The sequence below is a fragment of the Hyla sarda genome, chromosome 1, assembly GCF_029499605.1.
Source record: "Hyla sarda isolate aHylSar1 chromosome 1, aHylSar1.hap1, whole genome shotgun sequence".
NCBI classification, from domain to species: domain Eukaryota; kingdom Metazoa; phylum Chordata; class Amphibia; order Anura; family Hylidae; genus Hyla; species Hyla sarda.
This window is the reverse complement of record NC_079189.1, coordinates 408,647,171-408,664,620: the sequence shown is the minus strand read 5'-3', so window position 1 is coordinate 408,664,620 and position 17,450 is coordinate 408,647,171. Positions and strand designations below refer to the sequence as shown.

Genomic DNA, 17,450 nt, shown 5'->3' with positions numbered 1-17,450 from the left:
TTTCTCAGATGTGGGACCGAACGCTAATCCTACCTGTGCTTGATAAGCAAAACAGGGGCCAGTGGGCAATTACGGCAAGGAGGAAGTTGTGAGTCGACCGAATGCTGCCGTAATTGCCCACTGGCCCCTGTTTTGCTTATCAAGCACAGGTAGGATTAGCGTTAGGTCCCACATCTGAGAAACCTTGGCGTTGGTGTGCGGGCTCTGGTGTGTCCTTCATATAAGGATACACTGGCGAATGTCTCAATTTTAACATCAGTGTTGAGGGATAGCCAATGTCATTGTTTACATCTACCATAGTAGTGCACCCATATTCCTGTATTACAAGAAACTCTGTCCTTCATATAAGGATACACTGGCGAATGTCTCAGTTTTAACATCAGTGTTGAGGGATAGCCAATGTCATTGTATACATCTACCACAGTAGTGCACCCATATTCCTGTATTACAAGAAACTCTGTCCTTCATATAAGGATACACTGGCGAATGTCTCAATTTTAACATCAGTGTTGAGGGATAGCCAATGTCATTGTATACATCTACCACAGTAGTGCACCCATATTCCTGTATTACAAGAAACTCTGTCCTTCATATAAGGATACACTGGCGAATGTCTCAGTTTTAACATCAGTGTTGAGGGATAGCCAATGTATTGTTTACATCTACCACAGTAGTGCACCCATATTCCTGTATTACAAGAAACTCTGTCCTTCATATAAGGATACACTGGCGAATGTCTCAATTTTAACATCAGTGTTGAGGGATAGCCAATGTCATTGTATACATCTACCACAGTAGTGCACCCATATTCCTGTATTACAAGAAACTCTGTCCTTCATATAAGGATACACTGGCGAATGTCTCAATTTTAACATCAGTGTTGAGGGATAGCCAATGTCATTGTTTACATCTACCACAGTAGTGCACCCATATTCCTGTATTACAAGAAACTCTGTCCTTCATATAAGGATACACTGGCGAATGTCTCAGTTTTAACATCAGTGTTGAGGGATAGCCAATGTCATTGTATACATCTACCACAGTAGTGCACCCATATTCCTGTATTACAAGAAACTCTGTCCTTCATATAAGGATACACTGGCGAATGTCTCAATTTTAACATCAGTGTTGAGGGATAGCCAATGTCATTGTATACATCTACCACAGTAGTGCACCCATATTCCTGTATTACAAGAAACTCTGTCCTTCATATAAGGATACACTGGCGAATGTCTCAGTTTTAACATCAGTGTTGAGGGATAGCCAATGTATTGTTTACATCTACCACAGTAGTGCACCCATATTCCTGTATTACAAGAAACTCTGTCCTTCATATAAGGATACACTGGCGAATGTCTCAATTTTAACATCAGTGTTGAGGGATAGCCAATGTCATTGTATACATCTACCACAGTAGTGCACCCATATTCCTGTATTACAAGAAACTCTGTCCTTCATATAAGGATACACTGGAATGTCTCAATTTTAACATCAGTGTTGAGGGATAGCCAATGTCATTGTATACATCTACCACAGTAGTGCACCCATATTCCTGTATTACAAGAAACTCTGTCCTTCATATAAGGATACACTGGCGAATGTCTCAGTTTTAACATCAGTGTTGAGGGATAGCCAATGTATTGTTTACATCTACCACAGTAGTGCACCCATATTCCTGTACAACATAGTGACCTGTCAGAAGTTTATTTGCGACGTTCAGGGACTGATCCTCCTACTGAATGCTAAAATGTGGGCACAGAAGTCCTCGGCTAAGCACTGTCTGCTTTGTTCCCATTGGAAATCAAAGTGTGTAGTGTACAAACTCAATGAAAGCTGATCATTCTTTCACCAAGACCATACACCCTGCACTCTAATTCCAAAGGAGAGCTGAGTAGCAACTAAGTGGTACGACACTCAGCTGGGGGTCTTCTGCCTCTCCTTTTTAGCGATAGAAATGTTGGCACCTGATCCTCAACTTATTTAAACTTATGACATGTCAGAGGTTTATTGAATGCACACTTTAAGATGATCAAAGTATTTTTGGACTAGCTACTTAATGATACAACTTATCACTGTGAATGACTGGCTATCTGCAATCTCACCTCTCCTTAGATATGCTGTGTTTAATGAGGACGGCTCACTTGCTGAGCTTAAAGGATTTGAAATAAAGAGAAGAGGGGAATTACAGCTAATCAAGATTTTCCAATCTTCTGTGTTTGAGGCTTTCCTGAAGGGAAGTACACTGGAGGAGGTCTATGCATCTGTAGCCAAAGTGGCAGATTACTGGCTGGATGTGCTTTACAGCAAGGTGATTGGACATAACAAACTTGTGTTAAATTCTAACACCTCAGACTTTAAAATGTTTTGATTGTTTTTAAAGGGTTTTATTTACTTAAGTAGCAAGGAATACCATAGTGATTATACCCTGTTATTTCAGTAATAGTCTCTGCATTCTTATATCTTTAATATTGACAAGCAGTATGAAATGCTGATGAATGAACCTGGTTATCAAATGCACTGCTGAATTGATAAGTGTATGTATATTAATATATATCCGATAATGCTGGCTAGCTAATTGCTGATTTTATTTTTTTTTTTTTATCCCCACCTCTGTCCAGGCGGCTAATATGCCAGATTCCGAGCTGTTTGAATTGATCTCTGAAAACCGTTCTATGTCTAGACGACTTGAGGATTATGGGGAGCAAAAATCTACATCCATTAGCACTGCCAAACGACTGGCTGAGTTTCTAGGTGATCAAATGGTTAAAGATGCTGGACTTAGTTGCCGATATGTCATATCTCGCAAGCCTGAGGGATCCCCAGTTACAGAGAGGTGAGAGTTAGTGAAAGACAAACAAAGTAAGTTGAAAGCATGCAGCACAATCCCATACATGTTATAGTAAAAAGTGCTTTGAATTTTCAAGTTTGGTGGCATTTGTAACAATTTTGTAAGGCTAGGTTCACACGTCCTGCTATTCTCCCGCCATTGCTGCTAAATGGACCATACTAACAAACTGATGCAAAAGAATACCATTAAAGGGGTACTCCACTGGAAAAAAAATTTTTTAAATCAACTGGAGCCAGAAAGTTAAACAGATTTGTAAATTACGTCTATTAAAAAATCTTAATCCTTCCAGTAATTATCAGCTGCTGTTATGATCCACAGGAAGTCCTTTTCTTTTAAAATGTTTGTCTGACCACAGTGCTCTCTGCTGACACCTCTGTCCATTTTAGGAACTGTCTGGAGCAGAATAGGTTTTCTATGGGGATTTGCTCCTACTCTGGACAGTTCCTAAATGGACAGAGGTGTCAGCAGAGAGCACTGTGGTCATGCAGAAGGGAAATTCAAAAAGAAAAGAACTTCCTGTGGATCATACAGCAGCTAAGTACTGGAATGATTAAGATTTTTTTTTTTTTTTTAAGAGAAGTAATGTACAAATCCGTTTTAAACTTCTGGCACCAGTTGATTTAAAAACTATTTTTTTTTCCAGTGAAGTACCCCTTTAAAGGGGTACTCTGGCCCTAATACATCTTATCCCCTATCCTTTGGATAGGGGATAAGATGTATGATCGCAGGGGACCCCCGCAATCTGTCATTCTGCACCCACCTTTATGAGCTAAGTCATCCCCTCCCATAGACTTGCATTGAGGGGGCGGGGCGTGATGTCACACGGGGGCAGAGTCTTAACTTGTTGTCATGCTTCACACTCTGAGCCTCCAGCACTACGGAGAGCTCACAAAGGTGGGTGTGGAATGACAGATTTCGGGGGTCCCCAGTGGCGGTACCCCCGCGCTCATACATCTTATCCCCTATCCTTTGTAATGACACCTTTTCATTTTACCACATGCTATTTGTGGGGAAAAATTGAAAGAAAAACCACAATTTAGCAACTTTTGGGGAGTTAGTTTTTTTTTTACATATTGCACTTCACAGTAAAACGTTTTCTTTATTCTGTGAGTCAATATGATGATAATTATATTTTTAGCTTTTCTATGTCTGGAAATGTTCTAAATGCTCTATGTATAATTTCATTGTGTAAACTTAGAGCAATATATTAGATGGCAGGTTGTTGTCCAATGGATTGAGTTTAGGTCCTGATTCTGTGTTTTTTTGTTTAATTCCAGAGCTATTCCTCTGGCAATTTTTCAAGCAGAGTTGGGAGTAAAGCGACATTATCTACGCAAGTGGCTGAAAAACCCCTCTCTACAAGATTTAGACATACGCTCGGTTTGTTACCAATCTTAGTTTTGTTTTGTTCTTGTTTTATAGATTTATTTTACCTGCCAAATTACATATGGTTTTTATTTTGTCACTTTTCTCCAGATTCTAGACTGGGATTACTACATAGAGCGGCTGGGTAGTGCTATTCAAAAAATCATTACGATTCCAGCAGCATTACAGCAGGTATGCAAATGGCATTGGGCGCTGTGTAAAATGTAGTGCACAATATGTATAAAACATAAGTAGTATCAAGGGTAACTAATAGGTGGTGATTTTTCATTGAGTGAAATACATGAACCACACTAAACTCTTTGTAAACGCTTTTCATCAGTGGTCTTCAACCTGCGGACCTCCAGATGTTGCAAAACTACAACTCCCAGCATGCCCGGACAGCCATCGGCTGTCTGGGCATGCTGGGAGTGGTAGTTTTGAAACCTCTGGAGGTCCGCAGGTTGAAGACCACTGCGGCCTTTGTCATCATCCAGATCCCTCCTTTAGTTTTCTACTCAACTCCCCTCGGTGTGAAGGAAGGGTGAGCTAGTCCGGGCCATCTATGCTGCAGGGACCGTCCGGTGGGGAGGGTTAGTCGTTCCGGGCTGTCCATTTTCACCGGGAGGCCCTCTTCTCCGCGATCCGGGCTGGCCCCGGACTAGTGATGTGCCTTGACGACGACGCACAGGGACGTGCATGAACATCCCTGTGCGTCATTGTCAAGGCAACATCACTAGTCCGGGGCCTGGCTCGGAGCACGGAGAAGAGGGCCTCCTGGTGAAGATGGACAGCCCGGAACGACTAACCCTCCCCACCGGACGGTCCCTGCAGCATAGATGCCCAGGACCAGCTCACCCTTCCTTCCCACCGAGGGGAGGTGAGTAGAAAACTAAAGGGGGTCTGGATGATGACGAAGGCTGCAGTGGTCTTCAATCTGCGGACCTCCAGAGGTTTCGAAACTACAACTCCCAGCATGCCCGGACAGCCGATGGCTGTCCGGGCATGCTAGGAGTTGTAGTTTTGCAACATCTGGAGGTCCGCAGGTTGAAGACCACTGAGAAGGGAATGACAGATGGAGAGTTCACTCGAGTATAAGCAGAGGGGGAGCGTTTTCAGCACGAAAAATCGTGCTGAAAAACTCGACTTATACTAGAGTATATACGGTAATCAAAAAAGTTAATGCAAACACAAATGGCTTTTTTTGTGTGTGTTTAGGTAAAGAATCCAGTCCCCCGTGTAAGGCATCCAGACTGGCTGCATAAGAAGTTGCTTGAGAAGAATGATATCTACAAACAGAAAAGAATCAATGAACTCTTCACTAGTGAGGGAAAAAAACAAGTGAGTATTAGGCCTCTCTCTGAATTGGCGCTGTGTATATTAGGAATTTACATACCCCCGCTGTTCATGCATCAACTGAGGAACTATTTACTTCATTCTGTTCTCTTTTGTCCAGAGGATGGCACTGTTTGTTTTTGTTTTTGTTGCTGTCTGAGAGTTTCAAAATGCTTATGTATAAGAATCAATATTGTGGTTACATCTCATGTTAATAAAAATAAGTAAAGGAAAAACTGTCTTTTAGGACTGAAAGGTGCCCATATTTTACTGGAAAGTGTAACTAATCCATACTTGGAAGTGGTAAAAGCATGGCCGGCAATCAGCCTGTGACCGGATATAGTTCATTATTAATTAGTCATTTGCTCGCTGTGCTTTTACTTTTATTCCTCTTTTAACATTGTTGTTGTTAATTGTTGGCAATTACAGCTGTGTGATATTTAAGCCAATACTTAAAGCTTTGTCAGGCTTTTATGTCATGAGAACTTTGCTAATGTGGTTCTTATCTTAGTGGAAACAAGGTCTGGTTTAAAATTCATTCAGTGTTAACCCTTTGTCGCCTTCCCTCACCAGACTACCTCTGCTGAAAGGAAATAAAGCTATTAAATGGGTTGCATAAGATTTTGAAGAAGAAAAAAGTTTTTAAATTATCTGATTTTACTGATTATTAGCAAGCAGTCTTTACCATGATCGCCTGTACTTTTTAGTTACATTCCTGGACCCACCCTATTCAGCTAACTATGCTTAATGTCTACATGCACATATATTTGGCAGTATACTGCTTATCAACCTATATTCAGATAAGCTGAAGAATATTTTAAACTGAGAAATATGGATTTTGTCAGTAAAAAAAAAAATTTTTCAAATACTTTCCTGCCCTGGTTTTCTGCCTATATCGTTCTGTCTGTGTCACGTCCCTGCTGTGTCCTCAAGTGTCGTCCCTGCAGGAAATTCTCAATGAGCCAGGCTTCCTGCAGGAATGACATGTCAAAGGAAACAGTGTTGAGTCTTTGTGGCCATTGAAAAGCAGCAGCAGGATATCTGGGCAGGTAGGTATGTTTTGATTGATTTTATTTATTTATTTATTTATTTATATTTTTTTATGCACTATGACTTAATTTATTTAAAATTTTTAATATTAGTGTGTGCATTTTGTTTGTGTAAGACAAAAAGCCTTTATAAAGTGTATCTGTGAAGTTGTTTTTTTTTTTTTTTTTTTGTGTTAGAGAAAAGTTAAAAAGTTTTGATCGGTCAGGGTCTGGATGTTCAGACCCCAACCAATCACTAGAATGAGCAGGGAGAGAAGCACATGGCTGACCAAGACAATCCCATAGACTGACTTTGTAAGTTTTATCCCTTATTAGAGACAGATGTATGGAGGGTGGAGAATTAATCCACTAACTTATAGGCTACCCTTGGGTAACCCAACAAAACCCTAGTTTTCCCATACACCCTATTGTTTTGTTATTATTAAAAGTGCAATCTTTCTTGTTTAACTTTCACACATGAAACTAAGTTTAAAATTCGTCATCCGCCACATTGTCCTGATTTGAATTCAATACATAGACCTACCAGTCTGTTTCTATGAACACATGAGACGGTGCAAGGTGCCTGCAGTAACATCTGCACAAGTGAGCATTCAGGACAGGGCATCTGTATTAAAACTTAAAATGCCCCCCTCAACATGTTTCACTACCAAAGTAGCGTTGTCATGAGTGTCCATTTGCCTCTTGACAAAAAGTTTTAATACAGATGCCCTGTCCTGAATGCTCATTTGTGCAGGTGTTACTGCAGGCACCTTGCACCGTCTCATGTGTTCATAGAAACACTCAGTCCCAAACCAATCAAAAGTTTTAAATGGTCTCTACAACATGTCAAACATTTGTGTTTTTTAAGTGAAAGTAGCAATTTAACCCCTTAAGGACTCAGGGTTTTTCCGTTTTTGCACTTTCGTTTTTTCCTCCTAACCTTTTAAAAATCATAACCCTTTCAATTTTCCACCTAAAAATCCATATTATGGCTTATTTTTTGCGTTGCCAATTCTACTTTGCAGTGACATTAGTCATTTTACCCAAAAATGCACGGCGAAACGGGAAAAAAAATCATTGTGCGACAAAATCGGAAAAAAAACGCCATTTTGTAACTTTTGGGGGCTTCCATTTCTACGCAGTGCATATTTCGGTAAAAATTACACCTTATCATTATTCTGTAGGTCCATACGGTTAAAATGATACCCTACTTATATAGGTTTGATTTTGTTGCACTTCTGGAAAAAATCATAACTACATGCAGGAAAATGTATACGTTTAAAAATGTCATCTTCTGACCCCTATAACTTTTTTATTTTTCCATGTACAGGGCGGTATGAGGACTCATTTTTTGCGCCGTGATCTGAAGTTTTTATCGGTATGATTTTTGTTTTGATCGGACTTTTTGATCACTTTTTATTCATTTTTTTAATGGTATAAAAAGTGACCAAAATACGCTTTTTTGGACTTTGGAATTTTTTTACGTGTACGCCATTGACCGTGCGGTTTAATTGATATATTTTTATAGTTCGGACATTTACGCACGTGGCGATACCACATATGTTTATTTATTTATTTTTTTACACGGGTTTATTTTTTTTTATGGGAAAAGGGGGGTGATTCAAACTTTTATTAGGGAAGGGGTTAAATGACCTTTATTAACACTTTTTTTTTTACATTTTTTTTGCAGTGTTATAGGCCCCATAGGGACCTATAATACTGCACACACTGATCTTCTATGCTGATCACTGGCGTGTATTAACACGCCTGTGATCAGCATTATCGGCGCTTGACTGCTCCTGCCTGGATCTCAGGCACGGAGCAGTCATTCGTCGATCGGACACCGAGGAGGCAGGTAAAGGCCCTCCCGGTGTCCGATCAGCTGTTCGGGACGCCGCGATTTCACTGCGGCGGTCCCGAACAGCCCGACTGAGCAGCCGGGTCAGTTTCAGTTTCACTGCGATGTGTGGTATTAGCCTCGGGTCCCGGCCGTTGATGAGCGCCGGGACCGTCGCGATATGATGCAGGATCGCGGCGCGATCCCGCTTCATATCGCGGGAGCCGGCGCAGGACGTAAATATACGTCCTGCGTCGTTAAGGGGTTAATTGATAAACATTCAAAAGAACTATACAACTTCTTTGTTTCAACAATTCTGGAGTGGTTGGTGCCCAGGCACCCACTGTTTCTCACTTCTTACATGTCTCAGTTTTACTGCAGTCACATTGTCAGTAGGAATCTGTAGTCTGGAAATGACTGGCTTTATCACTGAGAATGTTACTTGCATGCTCTCTGACTTGTGCAGGGAGAGGGTGTAGCTGTGATTATTACATATTTTCAGGGGTGGATCATGAATTTTTAACTGTATAACAAAGGTGCTAACTTCCATTGTAATCCTGCCTGTGATAAGACTTATGAGAAATTATATCTGCAGAACACGAAGTGTCAGCTTATTACGAGTGAAAACAATGGTTTCAGGATAGTGATATGTAAAACTAGAAATAAATCTTGTTAAACCTAATCTTTACTTAAACAGACCTTTCAATAGCTATACAATTGGAAACTAAGCCTATGTCTAGTTAGGGCTTCACAACAGTGTTCAAGCAGAACTTTTTTTGTACCTTCATGGTTCTTTCAAGTACTGAGATTGAAGGTTGTGAATAAGAGGTAGTGTCTAATCCTGGGCTCTTGCCATGCTGGAGAACACCCCAGAATAGAGCGTAAATAGCTGATTGCAGGGGGTCTGACCACTAGGTCCCAGACTATCCTTGGAAGGGGACCCCAGCTCTGAAAGGCAATCGTGCTCAATTCGTTTCTATGGGGGTGTCAGATGTCATGATGTTGTAGGTACTGCCCAGGGTACCTGCAAGATCAGGGCTAGAGCTCAGCTGTCACACACAGCCAGGCCCCTGCTGCACTGTCAGGATGAAAGTAGACTTTCATCCCAGCAGTTGAACCTATTTTCATTAAAAGTTATTTCTTTTTAATGCCCAATATATATATAAAAAACTCAACTCGTCTGTGTGCATGTATGTATGTTCCAGCATCACGTCCAAACGGCTAAAGATATTAACATGAAACTTGGCACACATGTTACTTATATGTCAACAACAAACATAGGATAGGTGATTTAACCCTTACTCACCCCCATTTGCCAGGGGCGGGGCTTATGTTTAAAGTCTCATACAAGTCTATGGGAAATATATGTTCCCACATAACTTCCAAATGGCTGGAGATATTTCGATAATACTTGGTCACATGTTACTTATATATCCACTTAAAATATAGGATAGCTAATTCAACCCTTAACTACCCCTATTTGTGAGGGTCGAGGTTTTTGTTTTAAAGTCCCATGCAAATCAATGGGAAATGTATGTTCCCACATAACTTCCGTTACCCATATTACACATATTACAGGCCTGGATGGGAGGACGGGATGGGACACCAATATATGAGGATGGGATATGAAGTCAAAAGCTTCCTCTTTTGTTTGTTTTTCTCCCCAACAAGGATTAGGAAGGAAAAACCGGGCAACGCTGAGTATTCAGCTAGTGATGGATATATTTGTGCTGAGCAGGAGCTTTTTCCTGCAACATGACTGATAAATTCATCATGAACTGCAACGGTCACAGACAGCTGTGTGTCACTGCTATCCATCAAAGGATCAATGAGACTGGTCCCCAGTCCAAAAATAAAGATAAAAATCCTGCGGTTCATATGGAGTTACTTCTGAGAGTGCAGTATCGTTTGGCAAGCTCCAATCCTTTGCAGACATGGAGTGTGGTCTATAATTCCTGTAATTATGCCCTAAAAGCCTAAGGGCACTCTGTTCCTTCTGGGTCTTACCATGTGACCTAAGTTAGGGTACTGCCTAAGATATGTATTTCCTCCATTTCAGAAGCTATGCACAAAAATTGTCCCACAAATGATGCATTTGCGAGCAAAAGGCAAATTTTAATTTTTTTTTTTGCATTGACTGAGTTCCAGACACAGTAAAAATTCAAAGTAATCACTACTGCCATAAGGTGGATACTTTAGGGGGTGTAGTTTCCAAAATAGGGTCACTTCTGGGGTATCATTCTGCCAGCTCCAATTCTTTGCAGGCATGGAGTGGTACCTGACTTGCGACAAACAGCTGGTCGAGGTGAATACTTTCAGGATGTAGTTTCCAAAATGAGTCCTACACAGGTGGTCAGGCAACCAAAAATATTGCCTAAGGGGAGGGATATTGCCTAACAAGATACAAACTGCATAATATCATTTGTGGTGCATTTCCTTCATTTTAGAAGTTTTGCTCCGTAAATGATTTTATTTTTTTCTGGAAAAAAAAAAGCAAATTTCCATTTTTACACGTAACTTGCTAAAAATTCCTACAAAAAAAAGTGAATACCTTGAAGGGGTCTTTTTTTTTAAATTTATAGATATATATATATATATATATATATATATAGATAGATAGATAGATAGATAGATAGATAGATAGAGATATAGAGATATATATAGAGATATATATAGATATAGATGGGCCATTTTGTTCTTCTCTTCTTTTTTTTTTTTTTTTTTTTTTTTAATCTCTGCCAATCACAGCTGGGATCCCGCCAAAGATGCCGAGACCGGAATCGCTGGTCTTGGCAGCATTAACCCCACAGATGCTGTGACCAGTCCTAATTACGGAATCTATGGGGTTGACGGGGGGAGGGCGATCCCTCTGATCACATGATTCCGTTGGTTGCCATGGCAGCAGTAGGCCAGCTGATGGTCTCCTGTCTGCCTAGTTATACTGACAGTTATACTGTGCTGCAGTACAGATGTACTGCAGCATAGTATAACCTGTAAAAATTGTAAATAATAAAGTGTAAAAAAAATGTCCCTTTTCCAATAAATGCTTGTATAAACACCCCATTCGCTTTTTATTGGGGAACACCGATACTGATGGTATATGCTCTTGCCACTAGGAGGTGCTGACACTGGGAAAAAAGTCAGCTCCTCCCTGGTAGGATATACCCACCCACTGGTAGTGAGGTAATCTGTTTTAGCTAGTGTCAGTGGGAGCCCCCCAGACCTGGTCTATTATTTTCTAGTTAAGTACATCTAGTTAGGTTCTTTTCCTTTGTTATTTTTCTAGTTTTCTAGCCACTGCTCTGGCTGCGTTTCCTTCTCTATGGTCGGAAACTCAATGCTGCTGCCCCAGTTTTCAGTCTTCAGGGGCAGCGAGTTTCCGGTCCCACGCGGCCGTCCACTTCCCCAGTGGGGGTGCAACCAGCCCGCTTACTACTCCTTTTTTATTTATTTTTTTGCAGCAAGGCACAGTGTCCTGGCCGCATTCTTTATTAGGCTGACCAGAGACCTACAGCTGCAGGCAGCAGGTCTTCGGTCCCACGCGACTGACTGTGTCCACAGTGCGGGCACACACACAGCCCGCTTACTGCTTTCTTCTGTGGCCAGGTGCAGTGTCCTGGCCGCATTCTCTCATCTGCTGCTGGAGACCCTCTGCAGCTGTCCCCCTCGTTAGTCCTGGGGCAGCGAGTCTCCAGTCCCACGCGGCCGGGTACTTCCCCGGTAGAAGGAGGTACCGGCCACATCTTTCTGCCAGTTCCCTGTAACGGCCGCCAATCGTGCGGCCGGCGCCCTGTTCATGCAGCCAGGTGAGGGAGGGGATGGCCTTACAGTAGGAGGCCATCTCCGGAGACTGTGTTCCTCCACCGTGGGCTGCGCTGCCTGTAAAAAAAAAAAACAATAAAAAAAAATAAAGCACACTGCTGGTCATTCAGACAATTTGGTGGCCATAAGTTGTATTGCGCTCTTGATTTTTCATTGCTTTTTGTGAACTCCCCCTTGTGGCAACCAATTGCTATTACAGCCTTGGTCTGTCACATCTGTTTTTGTCAGTTTAACATCTGCAGGGTCCCTTTTTTAGGGTCGGTATTGGGGGTCGCTGTATTTCCTTCAGTCACCCTGTACGGTGACCTGCTATAGCCTAATTACATTGTCAATTGAGGTATGCCTCTGGCGTATCTATTTTCTGCAGGGTTCTCACTCTGTCAAGGAGCGTATGCGCACCACCGTGGCAGGTTATTGCCAGGGATTTCTCGATCACTTGGAACCGATCCGGGATATATTCAGTGGCTGTTCTCCCCTACCACTGAATGCCATGCCCTTTGTGCCCACGGCCGAATTCCAGTCCCTCCCTACCGAGGAAAGACACTGGTCGGGTGCCCTTTGTAGGGATTTTGCATTCCTGGTGGACACTAAGGACGCTCTGTCAGCTCGCTGGTCACCTATCAAGGGGGTTTTCTTGGCGTTTCCTACAATAGTATTCCCTCTTCCACAGGCTGCCGCATCCGTGGCTAGTGCTCCGGTTCCTCACGACTAGTGCGAGGTCTCTGTGGAAGTGTCCCTGCGTGAGCATGGATTGGACCTGATATCGATATGCCGGACAGAAGTCTCGCCTGTCACTCATGTCTCAGCTGCCCCGTCCGCGGCTGGCACTCCGGTACCCCACTGCTGTGCGAGGTATCCGACAGAGTGACCCTTTGTATACTATGGACCCATACCAGTAAGCCAGACAGTGGTTTGCGTGGTTTCCTCTGCATGGTTTACTGCTACCATACGCTTCCCACACCTTGGAAAGAAGTTTAGGTAACCCGCTGCCAAGGTGTAATTCCGAGTGAGTCACCCCATGCTGATCCATGGGCCCTATTCAATGCACTACATACTGGTTAGCAGGATTCCCTCCTTTACCAGGTCCTTCTCTACATGTCTGCCGCTCTCTCAGCTGAAGGCTGATAACTCTCTCTGTGCATGGTACTTAATGCTGGACCCGGTGTGGCCATGGTCCCTATGCTTGATAGCCAGATTATGTCTGCATGGTTTTCTAATCCGCCAGGTCACCTTCCCCATTCTTGCTGCTCCCGGGGCTGCAGTCCGGTGAATTATTTTCCATGTGAAGTTCCAAAGTGTCTCTCGGTGGTTTCATTGGACCTTTTTATACCTGTCTGTTAGACCATGTCTGCATGCTTCCTTTCCAACATACATCCTTTATCTTTTGTGTCTGCTACAGCAGTCCTGGTGTGTGGCACCATTAGGAGATGGGGTGTGGGTGTTTCCTGTAGGTTCCATGGACTTTCACAGCAACAGCAGCACTCTCTGTTCCCCTTTCTAAGGGTGCAACGTTGGTCTGCTAGGGGCATGGTTGTGACACACCATTGGGTGCGGAGCCTGTCTTCCATACTGGCGGACATTTTGATGTCTGTAGTTTTTCATGTCTGCAGTCTTGGTACCCCACTCCTATCGTACGGTAACCATGTCTGTGTTCCTACGTATGCTAGGCCACTCTTCACGTGTAGAGCCCACCTTCCCTTTTTTTTCGGTGGGGCGTGCCTCAAGCCTTCTTGTTTCGACAGGTCTACAGCGCCTCTCTTCTGGCATGGGGCCTGATGGGGCGACAGTCAGTTCACCCTCCTCCTATGCCTCCAGGTATCTGTCCTGAGTTTGTCTATGGTGGTTTAGACGTTGGCTCTGTTGCCTTTGACAACTACCTGGAAGGCTCTGTTGGGGTGTTCCTCTCAACGCTTAGGTTGGGGTGTGTGTGTGTGTGTGTGTGCGCTTCTTTCTTGCATTCATAGTAACGTCTTTGTCTCTTTTGCCCAGCACCAGTGTCCAGATTTCCGGTTCTTCCGGGCGCTCAGTTTGTGGGCCTCGGTTGTCTCTGCCCGGAATCTTGTCTGAAGGCCTTACAGTTGAGTAGGTTCGGTCTCTGACAGATTCCCTTTCTCTGGTGGTTGTTTTTTCCTACTCTAGGGGACTGCTTTGGTACGTCCCATAAGTATAAAGGTCCCCCAATGAAGAGCGACCAAGAGGAGAATTTTTTTGTACTCACCGTAAAATCTCTTTCTCGTAGCCTTCATTGGGGGACACCATACCCACCCATTTCTTCATTTTTTTGTCTGGATAATCTTTTTCCGGTTCTTGTTTTTTTTTTTTTTTTTTTATTCAGGATTCTTTTCTATGGTCCTTCGGACATATTTCTTTGTTGGCTTATCCTACTGCTTTGTGACAAAACTGATTTACCTTACTTCTAGTGGGTGGGTATATCCTGCCAGGAAGAAGCCAACTTTTTTTCCTAGTGTCAGCGCCTCCTAGTGGCAAGAGCATATACCATCAGTATCGGTGTCCCCATTGAAGGCTACGAGAGAGATTTAACGGCGAGTACAAAAAAATCACTCCTTTTTTCAATCGGGGTGCCTACAGCTGTTGCAAATATGCAGTTAGTTGCAGATTGCTCTCTCCCACCAATCGCTCCATTCATTGAAGCAGACAGGCTCTATGTCATCAACTGACTAGTGATGTCAGGTTTCGTCCACATTGCAACCTGGGAAAAGTCGGAGACAACAGTCATTTTGTATGCTGGTAAAAATTAATATTAGAGTGAAAATCACATAAGAATTGTGAGAAAACCGTCACACACAGGTACAGACCCTATATTATGAACTACGCTAACTTTACAGCCCGTTTAGCATAGTCAAATAAAACAAATTCCTAGAATGCCCCTTTATGGTCTATTCACACGTACAGTATTCTGCACAGAATTGATGTGCAGGATTTTCTCCTGCAGATTTCAATGTAAACTGACTGAACCCAGCTTGAAATCCTGCACATCAAATCTACACAGAATACTGTACGTGTGAATAGACCCTTAAGGTAAAAACAGGCAGCGTCCTTAAAGGGGTATGCCAGGAAAAAAACTTTTTTCAACTGGCACCAGAAAGTTAAACAGATTTGTAAATTACTTCTATTAAAAGATCTTAATCCCTTCAATATCAGCTGCTGAAGTTGAGTTGTTGTTTTCTGTCTGGCAACAGTGCTCTCTGCTGACATCTCTGCTTGTCTCCGGAATTGCACAGAGTAGAATAGGTTTGCTATGGGCATTTTCTTCTAAATTGGACAGTTCCCGAGACACGTGTCATCAGAGAGCACTTAGACAGAAAAGAACAAGTCAACTTCATCAGCTCATAAGTACTGAAAGGATTAAGCTTTTTTTTAATACAAGTAATTTACAAATCTGTTTAACTTTCTGGAGCCAGTTGATATATAAAAAAAAAAAAAGTTTTTTCCTGGATAACCCCTTAAGGACCTAGCCTTTTTCCTCCTTACTTTTTAACCCCTTAAGGACCAAGGACGTACTGGTACGTCCTTGGTCCTGCTCCCCTAATATAACACGGGGTTACACGGTAACCCCGCATCATATCACGGCGGGCCCGGCGTCATAGTGAAGCCGGGACCCGCCGCTAATAGCGGCTAAAACCGAAAGTGAAAGCTGCCGGTTAACTCAGTGGGCTGTTCGGGATAGCCGCGGCGAAATCGCGGCATCCCGAACAGCTTACAGGACAGCGGGAGGGCCCCTACCTGCCTCCTCGCTGTCCGATCGCCGAATGACTGCTCAGTGCCTGAGATCCAGGCATGAGCAGTCAAGCGGCAGAATCATTGATCACTGGTTTCCTATGAGAAACCAGTGATCAATGATGATCAGTGTGTGCAGTGTTATAGGTCCCTATGGGACCTATAACACTGCAAAAAAAAAAGTGAATGAATATCATTTAACCCCTCCCCTATTAAAAGTTTGAATCACCCCCCTTTTCCCATAAAAAAAAACCAGTGTAAATAAAAATAAACATATATGGTATCACAGGGTGCGGAAATGTCCGAATTATAAAAATATATCATTAATTAAACCGCTCGGTGAATGACGTGCGCGCAAAAAAATTCCAAAGTCCAAAATAGTGCATTTTTGGTCACTTTTTAAAAATGAATAAAAAGCGATCAATAAGTCCTATCAATGCAAAAATTGTACCGTTAAAAACTTCAGATCACGGCGCAAAAAATGAGTCCTCATACTGCCCCATACACGGAAAAATAAAAAAGTTATAGGGGTCAGAAGATGACAATTTTAAACGTATCAATTTTCCTGCATGTAGTTATGATTTTTTTCCAGAAGTACGAAAAATCAAACCTATATAAGTAGGGTATCATTTTAATCATATGGACCTACAGAATAAAGATAAGGTGTCATTTTTACCGAAAAATGTACTACGTAGAAACGGAAGCCCCCAAAAGCTACAAAACGGTGGTTTTTTTTTCAATTTTGTCGCACAATGATTTTTTTTTTCCGTTTCACCGTAGATTTTTGGGTAAAATGACTGAAGTCATTACAAAGTAGAATTGGTGGCGCAAAAAATAAGCCATCATATGGATTTTTAGGTGCAAAATTGAAAGAGTTATGATTTTTTAAAGGCAAGGAGCAAAAAAGGAAAATGCAAAAACGGAAAAAGCCCCGGTCCTTAAGGGGTTAAAAAATCATAACTCTTTCAATTTTGCACCTAAAAATCCATATGATGGCTTATTTTTTGTGCCACCAATTCTACTTTGTAATGACATCAGTCATTTTCACCAAAACGGAAAAAAAATCATTGTAAGACAAAATGGAAGAAAAAACACCATTTTGTAAATTTTGGGGACTTCTGTTTCTACGCAGTACATTTTTCATTAAAAATGACACTTTATCTTTATTCTGTAGGTCCATACAATTAAAATTATATCCTACTTATATAGGTTTGATTTTTTATTACTTTGGAAAAAAATCATAACTACATGCAGGAAAATGTATACGTTTAAAATGGTCCTATTCTGACCCCTATAACTTTTTTATTCCATGTACGAGGCGGTATGAGGGCTCATTTTTTGTACCGTGAGCTGAAGTTTTTATCGGTACCATTATGTTTTAAAAAGTGACCAAAAATAAGCTATTTTGGACTTTGGAACTTTTTTGCGCGTACGCCATTGACCGTGCAGTTTAATTAACAATATATTTTTATTGTTCAGG

General features: G+C 42.1%; 1 protein-coding gene across 2 annotated transcripts in view; it reads left to right on the top strand.

Annotated features, from left to right (window-relative positions):
• The window catches only part of POLE (DNA polymerase epsilon, catalytic subunit), a 119,936-nt gene that overhangs the window by 65,906 nt on the left and 36,580 nt on the right, over positions 1 to 17,450 (top strand). For both annotated transcript variants that reach the window (XM_056528647.1, XM_056528648.1), the window contains 5 exons: positions 2,113 to 2,308; positions 2,619 to 2,833; positions 4,126 to 4,228; positions 4,325 to 4,405; positions 5,429 to 5,551. In XM_056528647.1, coding sequence (XP_056384622.1) covers positions 2,113 to 2,308; positions 2,619 to 2,833; positions 4,126 to 4,228; positions 4,325 to 4,405; positions 5,429 to 5,551 — 718 coding nt within the window. The remainder of the gene's footprint in view (positions 1 to 2,112; positions 2,309 to 2,618; positions 2,834 to 4,125; positions 4,229 to 4,324; positions 4,406 to 5,428; positions 5,552 to 17,450) is intronic.